A 21,286-nucleotide genomic window follows, 5' to 3' on the forward strand; every position below is an offset into this window, starting at 1 on the left:
GGGAGGTGGAGGTTGCAGTGAGCCAAGATAGCGCCATTGCACTCCAGCCCAGGCAACAGTGCGAGACTCTGTCTCAAAAAAAAAAAGTCCATCTCTACTTCACTTGTTCAACTTTACTGGAATGTCCCCAGACCTATAGGAAAACAGCCTTTTGTATGGCAAGAGTGACACCGTCTTGAAGTGAAAACCCCATGATGACCATGTTTCACTCAGGCATACCAAGTGGTCCCTGTCACACAGAAAACTCCTCAGAAAGATGCCTCTCTCACCACCCCGGTGGTCAAGATTTTGCTAGAATGTCTGAGGCATAACCAATTGCACTTGTTTTACAAAAAAAAAAAAAAAAAAAAAATTCTTGTGATATAAAGAATATTTTCTGCAGGGCAGGTATGGAGATCCACCATCTCATGGACAACCAAGACATCACTTCAGTTTGTAATGTCTTATTAAATGTTTGTTTCTTAGACACTGGATTTGTCAGCCTCTTTGTTTGGCCTGTTGGCTCCCTTGGCCTTTGAGAATAGGTTTGCATGGACCTGCTCACTTGCAGAACACCCTCAAACTTAGAAAGGGCGTCGCTGGACTCAATTCCTGTCCCTCAGAACCAGCTATATCCACTCCAGTCCTATCTTGGAATCTGCCCACCCTTTTCCAGTCTCGATCTTCTTCTATGTGGACAGGCCAGGTCTCCTCAGCATGAAGAGCCTCACCTGACCCCAACACATGCATGGGATAGGGGGATAGCACGTCCACTGGATCATGACACTCCCTCTACAATTTGGCAGGACTGGCAATTCCACTTGCTAATAGGTCAGCCACCCACTGGTGAGTGATGTGGTCCTGAAGGGTGGGAGGATGTTGTAGGCACGAACCACCTGTGACTGACCACCCTCCATGGTGTGAGGAACCAGGACCCCTCTACAGCCTTCCTCCCGAGGCTAACAGTGAGCAGGGAAAGTTTGCTTCGAGTGGATGCATTTTCAAAGGCACAGAGGCTGTGGGGTGGGGATGAGATCAGGGGCTGTCTAGGCCAGAGCTTCTCGCACCTTCTTGTGCTCACAGCATTTTTGGATCTTGGCAAAATGCAGATCGCTTTCCCATTTCAGGGAGCCTGCAGCATCTACCTTGTTGGACTGGTTCCTTGGCCAAGCTGATGCTGGGGTCAGGAACCTCAAGGCAGGGGGAAGACATACCCCCCTCCCCCATGTCAGCCACCATAAGGTGGCTTATGGTGCTGCTACAGCAGCTGCCTGGGTGCCCACAGCCTCACCTAGGGGCTGCTACAGCTCTGGGGCATCATACTATGCCCCCAGGACCTCCCTCAACATGTGGGGTCAGGGGGCAAGAGAGAAACACACACCCCTGGTGTCCTTGTCCTCAGTGGGCCAATGCTGAAGCCCCCACAGGATTGTGGCTCAATTTCTCCCAGTTTGAGAAAATTCATTGGCATTTGTGCCTTTCCTACCTTGGTTTCTCCACTTTCTCGTCTTTGCTTCCTGGGATCACCTTCCAGATAAACTATCTGCACCCATGTCCTAGTTTTAGGTCAACTATTGGAGTGACCAAAATAAGATCAGGAACATCTGACATTTGCGTGATTGGGAACCCTGGGATGGGAGCACTGGGAGCATTTTCTCCATGGTACCCCAATCCATGTCTTCCCACCCCTCTGACACACTGAAGTACTACTGTTCTTCCATCAATTATCTTCCCGATTGAAATAACCAGAGGGTCCTGCTGTTTGCAACAAAAACCTGGATAACAATTTAGGAGTTCAGGTGGGGTCTTGGCCTGGACTGGACATGAGTGAAGAGGAGGGAGTTGTCCATGAAGCCCCTCAGGTCCACAGAAAGCTCTGCAAGGCATCAGCTTGAACATGCATACATATTTATTAGCAAATGGGACAAAAGCGGCTGGAATCTGATCCAGCAGGCAGTCCCAACCCCATCCCTGAAGTGCCCACTGCCCAGGGGAGGTGAGCCAATCCTATGGTCCCCACTGCAGCCTCACAGTTTCTGGTGCACTCAGAATGGCTGCAGGAGTGAGGGAGCCCATAGCAGAGCAAGGAGCAGCAACAGCTGGGAGGGGTTTGGCCTGGGTGTACTGTGGGACATCACCCTCCGGATCCAGTGGAAGTACACACTGATGTTCGTGTAGACACCAGGCCGATTGGGTTGACCGCAGTCTATTCCCCAGCTCACGATTCCAACCTGATACCACAGTCCATCCTTGTCACAGACCAAGGGTCCACCTGAGTCACCCTGGGGAGCAGCAGCATGGGTGAGCCCAGCCTGGGGCAGAGTGGGTGGGGTAGCAGACAGGCCATGAGAGCAGGAGGGGCTGTGGGGCTAGGCAGACTGAATGCAAACCTTACTCCTTCCCATAGAATCAATCAAGTCACAGTTTCTACACTTTCAAAGCGGGGCAACAGCCTCCAGGGGTTGATGGGTTAGTCAATGCAGGCAGAATTTATGAAAAATGAGAAGCACATTTTGTAGGCTCAATAACTAAGACTGCACTGGTTTTCTCATAAGAAATCCAAGCAATGGGTTGGGAGTGGTTGGGGAGGAAATGGTAGTTGCTCTCAGGTTTGGAGCTGGAGAGGGTGGGATTCTCTGGTGGGGTAGAGGCACTCACTTTGCAGGTGTCTACACTGCCATCCTCAGCACCAGCACAAAACATGGAATCCTGGATCATCCTATGGCTAGAGGGTTGTTCAAACAGGTAATTACACCTGGTGTTGTTTAAGATGGTGACCTGCACTTCCCGGAGGTTGTAAGGAGGTGGTAGAGGTGCTGGAGATAGGACAGAGAAAGGCAGCACCCTTCACCTCTCCTCTGCCATCTGGAGCAGGGAGAGGAGAAAGGGCATGTATTATAGTGGTGGTGGGAGATCTCTGACACACCCACAGTACCCAGCATTGCTCTTGACTCCCCAGCACCCAGTGCATCAACAGCAATCAACAATATCACAGAATAACCCAGTGGGTGGGCCAGGCTGTTGCAGGGCTCCTGAAACTTGGTTTCTCTATCTGTAGAATGGAGATGATAGCCCCTGCCTGAGTCAGCAGGAGAGATTTCTCAGTAAAGCATAGCAGGAAGAAGGGCTACAGTAGATGAGAATGTTTATGATTAACACACTACAGCTGTGGGATCCAGGTCAAAACTTGCCATATTTCATGAAAGACGTGAACCCACAGATTCAAGAAGCTGAGCAAATTCCACATAGGTTAAACTCAAAGACATTTACACTGAGACACGTTGTAATAAAACAAAAAAGATAAAGGGAGAATCTTATGAACAGGAAGAGAGAAGTGATTCATCAAGGACAAGGGATCCTCAGCAAGATGAACAGAAATAGTCACCAAGAATTTTATATCAGGAAAAAAAGGAAGAAGAAATTAAGACATTCTCAGATAACCAAAAGCTGAGAAGATTTGTCATTAGTCGACCTATCCTACAAGAAGTGGATAAAGGAATCCTTCCAGGTAAAATGAAAGAACACTAGAAAGTAACTCAAAGTCGGACAAACAAATAAAGAGCCCTGGTTAAGATAACTACACAGGCAAATACAAAAGTTAGTATTATTGTAGTTTTGCTGTGTAACTCCTCTTTTTCTTACATAATTTAAAAGACAAATACATAAAACAATAATTTTTTTTTATTTTTTATTTTTTTGAGACGGAGTCTCGCTCTGTCGCCCAGGCTGGAGTGCAGTGGCGCAATCTCGGCTCACTGCAAGCTCCGCCTCCCGGGTTCACGCCATTCTCCTACCTCAGCCTCCCGAGTAGCTGGGACTACAGGCGCCCGCCACTTCGCCCGGCTAATTTTTTTCTATTTTTTAGTAGAGATGGGGTTTCACCATGGTCTCGATCTCCTGCTTGTGATCCGCCCGCCTCGGCCTCCCAAAGTGCTGGGATTACAGGCGTGAGCCACTGCGCCCGGCCCATAAAACAATAATTATAAATATAGGTTAACGGTTACACAATGAATAAAGATGTAAATTGTGGCAATAACAACACAAAGTGGAAGAATGGAGCCGTACAGGAACGGAGATTTTGTGAATACTATTGAAGCTAAGTTGGTATAAATTCAAAGTAGGTTGTTATAAGGTTTAGATGTTAATTGTAATCCCTAGAGCAACCACTAACAAAGCAAAATAAACACAGAGAAGGAAATGAGAAGGGAATCAATATGGTACTCTAAACAGTCGGTTAAACAAAAACGAGGAGATAAGAAACAAAAGAAACATAAAACATAGGTATAGAAAAAAGATATGATGAGATCTAAAAACCAAATAACAAAATGGCAGAAGTAATTCTTTGCAGATCAGTAACTAATTACTTTTAATGTAAAGGACTTGAATGCTCCAAATAAAAAGCAAAAACTGATATAACGGCTTTTAAAAAAAATCACTGGATCCAGATCGGTGCTCCTTATAAGAGATGCACTTTAGATCCAGTGAAACACACAGGCTGAAAGTGAAAGGTTGGGAAAAAGTTCCATAAAAATAGTAACCAAAAGAGAGCTGAGGTTGCTATACTATGCCAGTTTAATACAAACTTGTTATGAGAGTCCAAGAACAACATTATATATTGATAAAACAATCAAATCATCAAGAAAATACACCAATCATAAGCATCTTCATACCTAACAAATCTCCAAAACATATAAAGCAAAATTGACAGAATTGGCAGGAGAAATAGACAGTTCTACAATAATAGTTGGAGATGTTAATAGCTCGCTATTAATAATTAATAAAACAGCCGGGCACAGTGGCTCACACCTGTAATCCCCTCACACTTGCCTTCCCAGGGCGAGGCAGGCAAATCACAAGGACAAGAGTTTGAGACCAGCCTGCCCAAGATGGTGAAACCCTGTCTCTACTAAAAATACAAAAACTTAGCTGGGCATAGTGGCAGGTGCCTGTAATCCCAGCTACTTAGGAGGCTGAGGCAGGAGAATCGCTTGAGCCTGCGAGGCCGAGGTTGCAGTGAGCCGAGATCAAGCCACTGCACTCCAGCCTGGGCAACAGAATCAGACTCCGTCTCAAATAATAATAATAATAATAATAAATACATAGGCCGGGCGCGGTGGCTCAAGCCTGTAATCCCAGCACTTTGGGAGGCCGAGACGGGCGGATCACGAGGTCAGGAGATCGAGACCATCCTGGCTAACACGGTGAAACCCCATCTCTACTAAAACTACAAAAAAACTAGCCGGGCGAGGGGGCGGGCGCCTGTAGTCCCAGCTACTCAGGAGGCTGAGGCAGGAGAATGCTGTAAACCCGGGAGGCGGAGCTTGCAGTGAGCTGAGATCCGGCCACTGCACTCCAGCCCCGGCGACAGAGCGAGACTCTGTCTCAAAAAAAAAAAATAAATAAAAAAAAATAAAAATAAATAGATAAAACAAGCAGAGAGAAGATCAATAATAATAGAGCTCTAGAACAACTCCATAAATCAATCATTCCTAACAGACAGAATAGGCCACCCAAACAATAGTAGAATATAGTCTTCCAAAGTGTAAGCAGAATATTCTCCAGGATAGACAATATGTCAAGTCACAAAATAAGTTGCAGAGAATTAGACAAGGCTGAAATCATACAAAACATCTTCACTGATCACAAGGAAATGAAACTATAAGTCAATAACAGAATGAACAAGGAAAAATTCACAAATATATAGAAATTAAGCAACATACTTTTGAATGACCAATAGGCCAAATAAGAAATCACAGGGAAACTTAGAAAATACTTTGAGATGAATGCAAATAAAAACACAAAAGATAAAAACTTACGAGTTGCAGCAAAAGCAGTTCTCAGGAGGAAATATGAGCTACAAAAACCCACATTAATAAAGAAGGAAAATCTCAAATCAGTAACTTTACATTTTAAGGAACCAGAAAAAGAAGAAACTAAATACAAAGCTAGCAGAAAGAAGGGAATAGTCCGGGTGTGGTGGCTAATGCCTGTAATCCCAGCACTTTAGGAGGCTGAGGCAGGCAGATCACCTGAGGTCAAGAGTTCGAGACCAGCCTGGCCAACATGGCAAAACTCTGTCTCTACTAAAAATATATAAATTAGCTGGGTGTGGTGGCACATGCCTATAATCCCAGGTTCTAAGGAGGCCGAGGCAGGAGAATGGCTTGAACCCAGGAGGTAGAGGCTGCAGTGAGCTGAGATGGCACCATTGCACTCTACCCTGGGCGATAAGAGCAAAACTCCATCTAAAAAAAAAAAAAGGAAGAAAGGAATAAAGAGTAAAATGGAGGAAGACAAACTAGAGGGTAGAAAAACAATAGAGGAAATCAATGAAACCAAAAGTTGGTTCTTTGAGAGATCAACAAAATTGACCATGTAAGTGGGGACATTACTACTGACCTTACAAAAATAAAAATGACTATAGGCCAGGCGCGGTGGCTCAAGTCTGTAATCCCAGCACTTTGGGAGGCCGAGACGGGCGGATCACGAGGTCAGGAGATCAAGACCATCCTGGCTAACACGGCGAAACCCCGTCTCTACTAAAAAATACAAAAAACTAGCCGGGCGAGGTGGCGGGCGCCTATAGTCCCAGCTACTCGGGAGGCTGAGGCAGGAGAAAGGCATAAATCCGGGAGGCGGAGCTTGCAGTGAGCTGAGATCTGGCCACTGCACTCCAGCCCGGGCGACAGAGCCAGACTCCGTCTCAAAAAAAAAAAAAAAAAAAAAAAAAAAAAGACTATAAAGGAATACTGTGAGCAATTGTACAACAACAAATCAGGTAACCCAGAGGAAATGAAAAAATTCCTACCTGGAGATACACAAACTACCAAAACCAACTAGAAAAGAAACAGAAAATCTGCACAGACTTATGATAAGTGAAAAGATTGAATCGGAAATTTACAATCTCCCAGCAAAGAAAATCTTAGTATCAGGTAGCTTCACTGCTGAATTCTACCAACATAGGAAGAAGTAACACCAATCCTTCCTGAGCACGTCCCAAAAATAGAAGGAAACACTTCAGAATTCATTCCATGAGGCCAGCATCATCCTGCACACCAAAGCCAGACAATGATACCACACACACACAATAGGAAAACTAAAAACCAGTATCTCTTATGAATATGCATGTAAAAATCCTCAACAAAATAGGGCAAACCAAATCCAGCAGCATATTAAGGGAACTGTATACCATGACCAAGTAACACTCATCCCACAAGGGCACAGTAGTCCAACATTTTAAAATCAGTTGATAAGGAATACTACATTAATAGAATGAAGGAAAAGCCACACAATCATCTCCATTGACACAGAAAAAGCATGTCACAATACTCAACACGCTTTGATGATGAAAACGTTTGGCAAACTAGGAATAGAAGGAAACTAACTCAATGTAATAAAGACCATATAAAAAAAGCCCACATCGGGCCAGGTGTGGTGGCTCACGCCTGTAATCCCAGCACTTTGGGATGCCAAGGTGAGCGGATAATGAGGTCAGGAGATTGGGACCATCCTGGCTAACACGGTGAAACTGTCTCTACTAAAAATACAAAAAATTAGCCGGGCATGGTGGCGATCGCCTGTAGTCCCAGCTACTCGGGAGGCTGAGGCAGGAGAATGGCATGAACCTGGGAGACAGAGCTTGCAGTGAGCCGAGATCGTGCCACTGCACTCCAGCCTGGGCAACACAGCAAGACTCCTTCTCAAAAGAAAAGAAAAGCCCATGGCAAAAATCATACTCAATGGTGAAAAACTGAAAGCTTTTCCTTCAAGATCAGAAACAAGTCAAGGACACCCACTTTTACCACTGCTATTCAACATAGCACTGGAAGTGTCACCCAGAGCAATTAGGCAAGGTAAAAAATAAAAGTCTTCTGAATTTAAAAAGAAGTAAAATTACCATTGTGCACAGACGACATGATTCTTTTTGTAGAAATCACTAAAGATTCCACAAAATTGTTAGAACCAATAAAGAAACCCAGCAGTTGTGATATGCAAAATTAACATCTAAAAATCAAGACGACCAAAAAAAAAAAGTAACAAAAAAACTCAGGCTGAGCACAGTGGCTCACGCCTGTAATCCCAGCACTGTGGGAGGCAGAGGCAGGTAGATCACCTGAGGTCAGGTGTTCCAGACCAGCCTGGCCAACATGGTGAAACCCTGTCACTACTAAAAATATAAAAATTAGCCAGACATGGTGGTGCACGCCTGTAGTCCCAGCTACTTGGGAGACTGAGGTAGGTGAATCGTTGAACACAGGAGGCAGAGGCTGCAGTGACCTGAGATCGTGCCATTGCACTCTAGCCTGGGTGACAAGAGTGACACTCTGTTTCAGAAAAAAAAAAAAAAATTGACCACTCTGAGCAACAAAGTGAGACCCCCCATCTCTACTCAACGCCCCCCCCAAAAAAATAAGTTAGCTGGAACCTGGGTATGGTGGCTCACATCTGTAATCCCAGCACTTTGGGAGGCCAAGGTGGGTAGATCACCAGAGGTCAGGAGTTCGTGACCAGCCTGGCCAACATAGTGAAACCCTATATTGATACATCCCACAAAATGAATCTTGGAGACACTATGTTATATGAAAGAATCTAGACCCCTAAAAAATCATATGTTGTATGTTCCGTGTGTATGGAACAGAAAAAAAGCTCATGGAAAAAGGATATAAAGAAAGAAAATATTTTCATATAGCTATACAACTTGTTTGTGTCTTGAAATAAGGTAGCTGCTATTACAAAACAGTAAAAAAGTTAAAATAGCAATAATTTTTAAAAAGTTAAAAGTTTACAGTAAGCTAAGTTCCACTTGCTATTAAAGAACAAACAGGTTTTGGGGTAAATTTAGTGTAGCCTTAGTGTACAGTGTTTATAAAGTCTATAGTAGTGTGAAGTCATGTCACATTCACTCACCATTCATCCACTTACCAACAGCCACTTCCAGTCTGGCAAGCTCCACTAATGGTAAGTGCCTAGCGCACAGGTATACTGTTTTTTATCTTTTTTTTTTTGAGATGGAGTCTCCCTCTGTCACCCAGGCTGGAATGCAGTGGTGCTATCTTGGCTCACTGAAACCTCTGCCCCTCACGGGTTCAAGCGATTCTCCTGCCTCAGCCTCCCGAGGAACTGAGATTACAGGCACCCGCCACCACACCCGGCTAATTTTTGTATTTTTAGTAGAGACAGGGTTTCACTATATTGGTCAGGCTGGTCTCGAACTCCTGACCTCAGGTGATTCATCTGCCTCGGCCTCCCAAAGTGCTGGGATTACAGGCTCATCTGCCCAGCCTGGTTTTTATCTTTTATGCCATATTTTTACTGTGCCTCTTCTCTGTTTAGATACCCTTAAGTACCTAAGTACTTACCAGTGTGTTATGACTGCTCTGGTATTCAGCGCAGTAACAAGCTGCACAGGTTTGTAGCCCGGGAGCAATGGGCTAGACCATACAGTCTGGGTATGTAGTATTACTGGCTCTGCCATCCGGGTTTGTGTAACTACACTCTATGATGTTGACACAATAGTGAAACTGTCTCATGATACATATCTCAGAACATACCCCGGTCATTAAGTGACACAGGACTGTAGGCTAAAAATCACTGAATTGTGTACTTCAACACTGAACACTTGAGCATTTTATGGTTTGTGAGTTGTCTCAATTTTTAAAAATCGTTGCCTGAGGTTTCTGTCACCAGGTCCTCCCGAACTCCCCCTCACTCCTTCAGACCCGGGGCAAGCTGGCCTCCCTCTCACACTGTCCTGCTGGCCCCCCCAGTCCCTGGAAGCGGGGTGAACTGGGAGTTTGGTCCCTGCTCTGGCAGGTGGCACTGAGAGCAGAAAAGCAGGTGAGGAGAGAATGAGAGCAGGAGGGGAGCAGTTGCACCCCCAGACCAAGGAGGGGCTGCTGTGCTTGTGTAGCGGGAAGAGGGATAGAGGGTAATGTCCACCCCAGATCCCCATCGCCCCACCCGGACTATCCCCAGCCTCACTGCCACTGGGGCTGATTAACCCCCAGCCGGTCACCCAGCAGTCCGGCCGGTGCACGAAGGTGAAGGTGGAGGACTCAACGCAAATAGGCTGGATGTACACATTGTAGGCGACAGAGGAGGCCAGTTTCAGCAGGGCAATGTCATTGTGTAGAACCCCAAGGGTGTCAGGGTTCACAATGATGTCCTGCACTTTGTAACGATTGCTGTAGGCTCGCAGGTTCCAAGGAGTTGGCCTGGAAGTCAGCTCGCCCAACTGGACCGTCCACTCGGAAGGATAGTAGTGCCTGGCAGAAAAGGAGAGGGCAGGGAGCCCTGGAATTGGGCGCTGGCCGCCTGAGCACGCTGGAGGCCCAGTCCCTGAGGCCAAGCTGCGGAGTGGCTACTGTTTGCTCATCCTGGAGGCCATTATCAAGTCTGCGGCCCCGACGGCCCCTAGACTCACTTTCGGAAGCAGTGCGCAGCCGTGAGCACCCAGCGGCGGCTAAGCAGGCTCCCTCCACATCGGTGGCGTCTCCTCAGGCGCAGGCTGGCCTGCCATGGCCAGCGCCCGCGCGCGGACTCCACTCCGCCCGCCACCAGCGAGTGAATTTCCCGGCGGCCACAGGCCTCTGGGATGGACAGACGCACGCGGCTGAGCTGCGAGGGATGGGGGTGGGGCAGGCCCGCCCCGCCAGGCCTTGCCCCAGGGTGCGCGCAGCGAGGGGTTCCCCGGGGAACCGCGCGCCAAGAAGGTGACGCTGGGGACGGTCCCACCCCCAGGGGCCATTAGTTACTTGAGAGCATCACGTTCTTGGGACCCGGAACAGAGAGCAGTAGATGGGCCCCGGTGCACCCGGGCCCAGCCACCCTGGCAGGCATAGCGCGTCCCGGGCGCCCTACCTGACAACAGCTCCGCCTCATCCGACTCTGCAGGAGACAAGAAGTGAGCCCCCCGCAGCCTCCACTTCCCGTCCTCCTCGCTGCCCCCCGTCCCGCCAGCAGCGCCCTGAGCTCACCCGGTTTCCCGAGTCCAGCCCGCGCCAGGAGCAGCGCCAGCAGCAGCGCCCCGTGCGCGCCCATGGCCTCCTCTCCCGCGGCCTGGCGCCCCCTCTGCCTCCTCTCGCTCCGGGCCCGGGCCGCCCCCTGGAGGCAGGGCGGGGTGGGAGCTCCAGCTTCATCCTCCCAAACCGGGCCCAAGGGCTGTTTGGGGACTCTCAGGCCTGGCAGCGCCCTGGTTTTCAGCTCCTACTGGCGGGTCTTCAACCACATTCCTTGATGTGGCCCAGACCTGGTGGACCCCCCAGTTCCTTTCTTGTCTGCAGCCCGGGGGTCCTGGCTGCCCGCTTGGTGCCCCCTGTCCTCCACCCATGACTTCCTCCAGCACCAACGGTCTGGCCCTGAGCCGGGAGTCCCCTTAAAGCAGGCAGGTAAGGCCTTCCTGAGGGCGGGGTGGGGGCCTGACAGCGTGGAACCTGCTGCTGGCAGTGCTCCTCCTGTACAGACCCGCAGACTGTGCACCGCCCAGGGGCTCTCAGCCCCACTCCCTGCCCGCTGCCCTGCAGGGCCCACACAGCTACCTGGAGCCCACCGCGGGGGTCTCCCGCCTTGTGGGAGATGTTTCAGGGAACCAAGGTAACCAAGCAGGCCCTACAGTACTAGATGTGAATGGGCCACTGAGTCCAGGTGCATAAGACCTCCTGCAGGGCTCCCGCTACTCAGAAAAACCATCACACTCATGGTTAGGGTTTAGAGTTCACAGAGTGAAAGGACTTACGTTAACATCAGCAAAGTAAAAGACACACAGGGCAGAGTGCAGGAGAGACCAGGAGGAAGGCTGCAGTGAGCACTCCAGGGGAGGCCTATGCATGCCCGTCATTCTCCCAGCATGGAAGTGTGACAACCAGGGACGCTGGCCTGAGCCTTGGCAGCAGGGTTTTACTGGAGGTTGGCGGTGCCTGGAGCAGCTGCATGACTGACGCTAGTTAGTCAGCCTCCAGCCCCTCCAGAGGTCCCCTGATACCACCTGGCTCAAGGCCCTGCCATCAGTCATGTTGTGAGCATCAGCTGTCTGGCGGGGCCCAGGGATCCAGGTATGCAGAGGCATTCTTATCAGGCAAGACATTCAAGATCTTAGAGGTTTGGATGTGAACACCCCAAGTCTATTGAGTTAACCGTCTGCTGTAAGGCTACCCCGTGGCTCTTATGGCAAAAGGATCATATTTTTCTGAGTTTCCATGACTAGAAATGCAAATAATAGCATGGCTGGGCTAGGCGCAGTGGCTCACGCCTGTAATCTCAGCACTTTGGGAGGCTGAGGTGGGCGGATCACTGAGCTCAGGAGTTCAAGACCAGCCTGGCCAACATGGTGAAATCCTGTCTCTACTAAAAATACAACAGTTAGCCAGGCGTGGTGGTGGGCGCCTGTAATCCCAGCTACTTGGGAGGCTGAGGAAGGAGAATCGCTTGAACCCGGGAGGCAGAGGTTGCAGTGAGCCAAGATGGTGCTACTGCACTCCAGCCTGGGTGACAGAGCAAAAACTCCATCTCAAAAAAAATAAATAAAGAATAAACTATATAAACTATGTTCTCACTGCAACAAGGTTTTTCTTTTTCTCTGGCAGTTAAGCAAGCGCTGGCCTAGAGATAAGCAGTATTAAAACAATTACAACTCATCCATTGACAGACACTAGATAACTGACTTCCCTGTTCCACAAGCCACAACTACAGCTTTGATTGGACAAGAAACTGATTTCAGTCACTTTCTCCTGATAAGAGGCCTCCTATCAAGGGTTGGTTCTGACTGGTTTCCAGAGGCTGTGCGCTTGAGTGCTTTGATGTCCTGAAAACACCTTTTGATATATAGGACTTAATGTAATGCATTTAAATGTTAAGTTGCCACCCCAGTGTGAAAATGGGATTAATGCAACATGCGTGCTTGCTTGTCACAACTGCGTGCAACTCCCTTTCATAAATATAGTTCCTCCTATATCCTGTTGAGTATGTGTATGTGGCAACTGCTTCGGAATAAATTGTCTTATCCCCTCCTCCCTCGAAGTACCTGTTAATAGTCTCTGCCGGATGCTGCACTTATGGCCAGCGGAATAGCCAGCCTGCAGGCTGCAAACATTTGTTTATTTATTTATTTTTATTTTGAGACAAAAGCCTTGCTGTGTCACCCATGCTGGAGTGCAATAGCACCATCTTGGCTCACTGCAACCTCTGTCTCCCGGGTTCAAGCGATTCTCCTGCTTTAGCCTCCCAAGTAGCTGGGATTACAGATGCACACCACCATGCCCAGCTAATTTTTGTGGAGATGGGGTTTCACCATGTTGACCAGGCTGGTATCGAACTCCTGACCTCTCGCTCTGTCTCCTGCCTCAGCCTCCTGAGTAGCTGGGATTACAGGCGTGAGCCACCACACCCTGCCTGCAACCCTTTATGAGAAATAGCCTCCTTGGGCTGGGCACGGTGACTCACGCCTATAATCCCAGCACTTTAGGAGGCCAAGGCGGGCAGATAGTGAGGTCAGGAGATCGAGACCATCCTGGCTAACATGGTGAAACCCCGTCTCTACTAAAAATACAAAAAATTAGCCAGCATGGTGGCAAGCGCCTGTAATCCCAGCTACTCAGGAGGCTGAGGCAGGAGACAGAGCGAGACTCCGTCTCAAAAAAAAAAAAAAAAAAGAAATAAACTCCTTTCCAAATTCATAAACCTTATGCTTTTTCACTTGACACTAGGAAGACTGGTTCCCTTCCTCCCCAGTGAGACACACACAGACATGGGAAGCTCTGTGGGTCTCAGCCTCCCTCCCATTGTGGGGGCAGTAGGGTGCCATGGACGCACAGGGGACCTGGGGCACAGGTAAGAGCCAAGATCTGGCTCTGGCCATGGACTGTGGCCACGTCACTTCCATCCATGACTTTGCTCTTCGTGGCTTTCCGAGTCTTAGGTCAAAAGTGGCGTGGAGGCCGGGCGCAGTGGCTCACGCCTGTAATCCCAGCACTTTGAGAGGCTGAGGCGGGCAGATCACGAGGTCAGGAGATCAAGACCATTCTGGCTAACAGAGTGAAACCCCATCTCTACCAAAAACACAAAAAATTAGCCGGGCATTGTGGCAGGCGCCTGCAGTCCCAGCTACTTGGCAGGAGAATGGAGTGAACCTGGGAGGAGGAGGTTGCAGTGAGTTGAGATCACACCACTGCACTCCAGTCTGGGCGACAGATAGAGACTCCGTCTCAAAAAAAAAAAAAAAGAAAAGAAAAGTGGCGTGGAGTGGTTTGAATACATGTCCCTGAAATTCGTGTCTACCTGGAACATCAGAATTGACCTGATTTTGAAACATAGGCTTTGCAGATGCAATTAGTTACAATGAGGCCACACGGCATCAGGATGGGAGTGTCTCCCAAGAGACAGAAAAGAAGACCTGCATGGGTAGGGCGGGGAGCTGCAGACCCCAGGGCCTGATGGGAGGCTCCTTTGCCAAGCACACCCCACCTGCCCCCTTGCCACTCACCTCTCCACCTGGGGCCCAGCAGGCTGGAGGGGGGCCGAGGGTGCCTGAGTCTTGAGGGGAAAACTTTTTATTCAAAGACGTAAAGCAGCTAGGGGAGACCCCAGATTCTCAGCAGGAAGAACTGATGCCTCTGCTGTCTTTCTCTGACCACACAGACGGTCAGATGCCCCTTGCTAAGGGGCAGCCGTGGCCCTTGCTGTCTGGATCCGGGCCTTACAGAGGCTGTGCAGGCAAAAAAGAAGAGCTGTCAGCCTGGGGCGTCAGGGAGACGGGATGCAGTGACCCTTCCTGACTCCTCAGATTTTTCCGCTTCTCACAAACTCCCCAACCTTTCAGATGCCCCCAAAACCTAGGGACAACCCCTTCCGATGGGCTCATGACCCCTGGGGACAGGTCTCGCAGGACACTCTGGCTTTCTTAGCAGCCCTAGATGTTTGACTTAAGTTGAGGTCATAATTGGAGAATATTCTGGTGCTACTTCCATTTTTCTTACCTATTCTTGTGCTCAAATTAATCTCTTGATTTCATTAAGAGAAATGTGAATTATTAATTTGAGTATTTAGAATATTTTTTGTTTATGGATATTTAAGAACTCTAATGGGGATACAACAGCTTCTGCCTCTGCCTCTCACATCTTCTCGTGGAATTTTATCAGTGTAAAATACACCTATATTTCATACTTAAGACTGCTAGCTTGGGTCTTGTTTTATCCGATGTTAATATTTCCACATCTGCTTTCATTCTGCTTGCAAATTGCTTCACCAATATATTTTTGACTCAATATAAAAATAATAGAAAGACATTTCTAAAAAAGTATTAACTACCTCATTAAGCTTCTACTTATTGGAATACATACATTGCAACACACTCTCTGGAATACTTGTAAGATCGTAAAGCATTCCCATTAACAGCACCATCAATGTTTGTGACTTCAGAAGAAACCAAAGTTTCATGTGACTCACAGATGCCTTTCAGGGATCATGGCACATAACAGTGGCTTGAGATTTATTTTGAGTTTGGTCTCAGAAATGGTGTTTGAGAATTCCTAGAATTCCTAGATCAGAGCAGTGAGTTTCACAATAACATCATCTGAAGACGTCACAGCAGTTGTCATTAGCATAATCACCATTATCCATGAGCTGTTCTTTAAAACTCACACCCAGGCTGGGCAAGGTGGCTCATGCCTATAATCCCAGCACTTTGGGAGTCCAAGTTGGGCAGATCACTTGAGGTCACGAGTTCGAGACCAGCCTGGCCAACATGGTGAAACCCCATTTCTACTAAAAATGCAAAAATTAGCCAGGCGTGGTGGCACGTACCTGTAATCTCAGCTACCTGGGAGGCTGAGGCAGAAGAATCATTTGAACCCGGGAGGCAGAGGTTGCAATGAGCCGAGATCACGCCACTGCACTCCAGCCTGGGCAGCAGAATGAGACTCCATCTCCAAAAATAAAAATAACAAAATGTTTTAAAAAACAAATGTTACTTTCTAAGAAACTGGATATGTTAGCCTCTTTCTTCAGCTTCTCAACTACCTTGAACTTTGGGGTAACTTTGCATAAACCTGCTCACCACAAAACACCTACCAGGACTGAATCATGAAGAAATAGAAAATCTGTAACTCAGCCAGGCACGGTGGCTCACACTTGTAATCCCAGCATTTTGGGAGGCCAAGGCAGGTGGATCACCTGAGGTTAGGAGTTCAAGACCAGCCTGGCCAACGTGGTGAAACCCCGTCTCTACTAAAAATACAAAAATTAGCCAGGCGTGGTGGCGCACACCTATAGTCTCAGCTACTTGAGAGGCAGAGGCAGGAGAATCGCTTGAACCCGGGGGTTTCGGTGAGCTGAGATCTTGCCACTGCTCTCCAGCCTGGGTGACAGAGCGAGACTCCGTCTCAAAAATAGAAAAAAGAAAATCTGTAACTAGTAAGGATACTGAATCAGTAATTTTTTTAAAGTCCCAATAACAACAAAAATACCAGGACCAGATGACTTCACTGGTAAATTCTACCAAACATTTAAAGAAACCTTGGCCAGGCGTGGTGACTCACACCTATAATCCCAGCACTTTGGGAGACCGAGGTGGGTGGATCATGAGGTCAGGAGATTGAGACTGTCCTGGCTAACATGGTGAAACCCTGTCTCTAACTAAAAAACTACAAAACCAAAATTAACTGGCCATGGTGGCAGGCGCCTGTAGTCCCAGCTACTCAGGAGGCTGAGGCAGGAGAATGGCGTGAATCCAGGAGGCGGAGCTTGCAGTGAGCCAAGATCGGCAGGAGAATGGCGTGAATCCAGGAGGCGGAGCTTGCAGTGAGCCAAGATCGCACCACTGCGCTCCAGCCTGGGTGACAGAGCGAGACTCCATCTCAAAGAAAAAAAAAAAAAGCCACAGGCTACAGATCAATACGTCCCTGATGAATATTGATGTAAGCTGGGCGAAGTGACTCATGCCTGTAATTCTACCTGTTTGGGAGGCTGAGGTGGGAAGATGAGTTGAGCCCTTGAGGAGTTTGAAATGAGCCAGGGCAATACAGTAAGACTCCTTCTCTACAAAAAATTTTAAAAATAGCCAGATACAGTGGCATGTGCCTGTGATCCCAACTGCTCAGGAGGGTAAGGAAGAAGGATTGCTTGAGCCCAGTAGTTCCAGGCTACAGAGATCACGCCACTGCATTCCTGCCTGGGTGACAGAGAGAGACCCTGTCTCTTAAAAAAAAAAAAAAGTTAAAATATTGATGCAAAAATCCTCAACAAAATACTAGCAAACCAAATTCAATGGCACATTAAAAATATTTTATACCATATCCAAGTGGGATTTATCCTTAGGATACAAGAATGAGTGAACATATGAAAATCAAGAAATGTTAATGAAATATTCCATTATTAACAGAACAAAGGACATAAATCACATGATCATCTCAACTGATGCAGAAAAAACATCTGACAAGATTCAACACCCTAGGAAACTAAGCCAGGCATGGTGGTTCACACCTATAATCCCAGCACTTTGAGAGGTGCAGGCAGGCCAATCACTTGAGCCCAATAGTTCCAAACCAGCCTGGGGAACATGGCAAAACCCTGTCTCTACAAAAAATACAAAAATTAGCTGGCCATGGTGGCACATGCCTGTAGTCCTAGCTACTTGAGAGGCTGAGGCAGGAGACTCACTGGAGCCTGGGAGATAGAGGCTGCAGTGAGCTGTGATAATGCCATTGCACTCTAGTCTGGGCAACAAATCAAGACCTTGTCAAAAAAAGAAAGGAAGGAAGGAAGGAAGGACCTTAACAGTAAAGCCCACAGCTAAAATCATACTCAATGATGAAAAGCTGAAAGCTTTTCCTCTAAGATCAGGAACAACGCAAGGATGTGCAGTTTTACCTCTGCCATGCAACACTGTACTGAAACTTCTAGCCAGAATCATTCGATTTACAAAAAAAAAAAAGACGTGCAAATCAGAAAGGAAGAAGTAAAATATTTCCATTTGCAGATGACATCTTGTTTGTAGCAGTCTCTAAAGATTTCACACAAAAAAACTATTAGAACTAATAAATTCAGCAGTTGCAGGATACAAAATTAACACTCAGAAATCAGCTGTGTTTCTATATGCCAACAATGAACAATCCAAAAATGAAATTAAGAAAATAGTCCTAGCCGGGCACAGTGGCTTATGACTGTAATCCCAGCACTTTGGGAGGTCGAGGCAGGTGGATCACGAAGTCAGGAGTCCGAGACCAGCCTGGCCAAGATGGTGAAACCCCGTCTCTACTGAAAATACAAAAATTAGCTGGGCGTGGTTGCGTGTGCCTGTAATCCCAGCTACTCAGGAGGCTGAGGCAGAGAACTGCTTGAACCCAGGAGGCGGAGGTTGCAGTGAGTTGAGATCGTACCACTGCACTCCAGCCTGGGTGACACAGCAAAAGCGTGTCTCTTTTTTTTTGAGACAGAGTCTCACTATGTCGCCTGGAGTGCAGTGGCATGATCTCGGCTCACTGCAACTTCCACCTTCTGGGTTCAAGCAATTCTTGTGCCTCAGCCTTCCGAGTAGCTGAGATTACAGGCACTGCCATCACGCCCAGCTAATTTTTGTATTTTTAGTAGAGACGGGGTTTCACCATGTTGCCAGGCTGGTCTCAAACTCCTGACCTCGAATGATTCACCCATCTCAGCCTCCCAAAATGAGGGGATTACAGGCGTGAGCCACCATGCTTGGCCAAGACCCTGTCTCTTTAAAAAAAAAAGAAAGAAAAATAAAAAAGTACAACTATGGCAGGGCTGCAAAGGAGGCAGGAGGAGGTGGCAGAGCAGAAGGCTGAGGGACAAGAGGAGTTGACTATGCAGAGAGGGATCTGAGAGACTTCTGGGCAGCGAGCACTGTGTGTAAGCCCAAGAGAGAACTACAGGGCCCTGGACCATCCATGCCCTGGTCCTCCACGGGCCTTGAGAGAAGGCCAGTCCCTGTCTCCTGACCCCCGCATCTTACTCTGTCCTGTAAGGGACGGGGTTTCACCATGTTGACGAGTCTCAAACCCCTGAGCTTGTGATCCTCCTGCCTCAGCCTCCCAAAATGCTGGGATTACAGGCGTGAGCCACCATGCCCAGCGTCCGTCTGCCTTCTGTCTCCTTCACTCCCCACCCCAGACAGGGTGTTGTGTTATGATGGGGAAGACCCTTGTGTCTTTCAGGTGTGTTAGACCAGGGAAACAATCTGTCTTCTTTCACGTGCCCCAAAGCAGGACTCGAATTTTCCCTGGGTCTTTCTGATTGGGAGTCTTAAGACTCTCCCCAGAGAGGGCCCCGCCCTATTCCCTGGGAAAGGAATGATGACAAAACCCTACAGGACAGAGTTTGGAGCGTTTCTCCATAGCTCAACTCGTGGAGTAGGGATCCAGGCATCTCTCCGTGGAGATGGCCCCTCCTGTACCTACACCCTTTGACTTCCGGGTGGGCTGCTGCGCTGAGAACTTCCTGGCCCCCACTGTCCACACTCTTCCTTCACTCTCCCTCCACAGAGGTACAGGATTTAAAGTTGCCAGTTCTATCTACATAAAGACACTGGGATTAATTGGAGACAGCATCTCACTCTGTGGCCAGGCTGGTGTGCAGTGGCGCGATCTCAGCTCACTGCAACCTGCGCCTCCGGGTTCAAGCAACCCTCCTGCCTCAGCCTCCCGAGTAGCTGGGACCACAGGCGTGCGCCACCATATCCACCTAATTTTGTTTGTATTTTTAGTGCAGACGGGGTTTCACCTTGTTGGCCAAGCTGGTCTTGAACTTCCGGGCTCAAGTGATCCACCTCCTTCAGCTTCCCAAAGTGTTGGGATTACAGGCGTGAGCCACCACGCCCAGCCAGACACTGGGACTAAGAAATATATCTTTTTTTTTTTTTTTTTTTTGAGACGGAGTCTCGCTCCATCGCCTAGGCTGGAGCGCAGTGGCGCAATCTCAGCTCACTGCAAGCTCCGCCTCCCGAGTTCACGCCATTCTCCTGCCTCAGCCTCCCGAGTAGCTGGGACTACAGGCGCCCGCCACCACGCCCGGCTAATTTTTTGTATTTTTAGTAGAGACGGGGTTTCACCGTGTTAGCCAGGACGGTCTCGATCTCCTGACCTCGTGATCCACCCACCTCGGCCTCCCAAAGAGCTGGATTACAGGCATGAGCCACTGCGCCCGACCAAAATAAATCTTTTTAGCCTGACCAAGAGCTCTTCCCAACAATTACCTGTCCAGTGCCTCACGACACAAGTCATGGAGCAAGACAGGTTCTGCAGGGACTGGGATGCTGAGGACCCTGGGAGCAGGGGTAGGGGCTGCAGTGAAGTAAGTCACAGGAGGGAAGGGACACAAGTCAAAAGTAACAATAACTAGAATTACAGCTTAGAAAACATAAATGCAGCTCTAAGACTTGCCGAGATTCTACGCAGTTCATAAACTGTTCCTCTCCCATCCGGAAGACGAGGAAACTGGGCTTTGATGAGTTTAACGGCCTATGGCCGCAGTCAGCAGCGGAGCCCAGGGATGCTCCTTAGCCACTCTAGATGCCGACGCAGCAGCGGCAACCCCCCACGTTCCGCCCACTCTCAACAGCCATCAAAGCGCAGCTCGGACTGCAGGGCGGTTTGGCGTCCAGGGTCACTCTCTGGCTCATCTCTCGAACGCCGCCTCCGACACCCGCCCAGCACGACCCAGCCTGGGGTGTCTCTCTGCAAGGGAGAGGTCAAGTGGGGGACCCTCGCTCTCATGTAAATGCAACTTGGGGCGATGCAGGATAGTGTCCAGCATTCAGGAAAGGGGGCCTTGGTGAAAAGCGCGGCCAGCCAGGAAAATCAAGTCTCTAGGCCTTTTCAGAGCCAAAATACAGCCAAGCGGGAAGGCGGACAGGCGCCCAGGACCCCTGGGGCAAGGAGCTGCCCCTGCCCTCCTCCTGGGGAAAGCAGTAGCCAACCGCTCCCGTGCCTCCTAGCCCAAGGAGTTCGCCCGGGCCACCCCTAAGCCCAACAGCAGCCCCCAGGGCTCCTCACAGGTCATAAGCCCCTCTGAGCCGCGACAGTCCTCGCATCCAGGTCGGGGCAGGGAGCGGGGGCGACTGTCCCCAACACGGCGGCCAGAAAGCCCAAAATGCGGAGCCTGCCCAAGATGGCGGCCACGACTATCCCGCGACAAGGCGGCCCCGGGCTCGCACCAACACGGAGACCTCGCCTCTGCCACTCCCGAGAGGGCGCCACCGCTTCCGACGACCATCCCCGGGGTGGAGATGGCGGCCGCACACCCGTCGACACCTCCCGCTTCCAGATCACTTAAAATGGCGGCGGCTGCGGGATGGCACGGG

At 48.9% G+C, this 21,286-nt stretch overlaps 1 protein-coding gene across 1 annotated transcript; it reads right to left on the reverse strand.

The window, feature by feature from the left end:
- Positions 1 to 1,870: 1,870 nt before the first annotated feature.
- PRSS41 (serine protease 41) lies at positions 1,871 to 21,284 on the reverse strand. The gene is made up of 6 exons (XM_007982958.3): positions 10,956 to 21,284; positions 10,840 to 10,866; positions 10,403 to 10,568; positions 9,961 to 10,244; positions 2,638 to 2,795; positions 1,871 to 2,261 (listed from the first exon to the last, which is right to left on the reverse strand). Exons 1-6 carry the CDS (start codon positions 11,017 to 11,019, stop codon positions 2,025 to 2,027), a joined length of 936 nt encoding a protein of 311 aa, XP_007981149.2. The 5' UTR covers positions 11,020 to 21,284; the 3' UTR covers positions 1,871 to 2,024.
- Positions 21,285 to 21,286: the final 2 nt, after the last annotated feature.

This window comes from Chlorocebus sabaeus, chromosome 5, assembly GCF_047675955.1.
Source record: "Chlorocebus sabaeus isolate Y175 chromosome 5, mChlSab1.0.hap1, whole genome shotgun sequence".
NCBI lineage: Eukaryota > Metazoa > Chordata > Mammalia > Primates > Cercopithecidae > Chlorocebus > Chlorocebus sabaeus.

What these genes read in the sequence shown, in the direction of transcription:
- PRSS41 (XM_007982958.3), bottom strand. Translation starts at nt 11,019, where the DNA reads ATGGGCGCGCACGGGGCGCTGCTGCTGGCGCTGCTCCTGGCGCGGGCT. An exon ending in TGAGGCGGAGCTGTTGTCAG is followed by an intron (nt 10,569 to 10,839) that starts GTAGGGCGCCCG and finishes TGTCCATCCCAG; the next exon opens with AGGCCTGTGGCCGCCGGGAA. An exon ending in GCAGTGTAGACACCTGCAAA is followed by an intron (nt 2,262 to 2,637) that starts GTGAGTGCCTCT and finishes GCTGCTCCCCAG; the next exon opens with GGTGACTCAGGTGGACCCTT.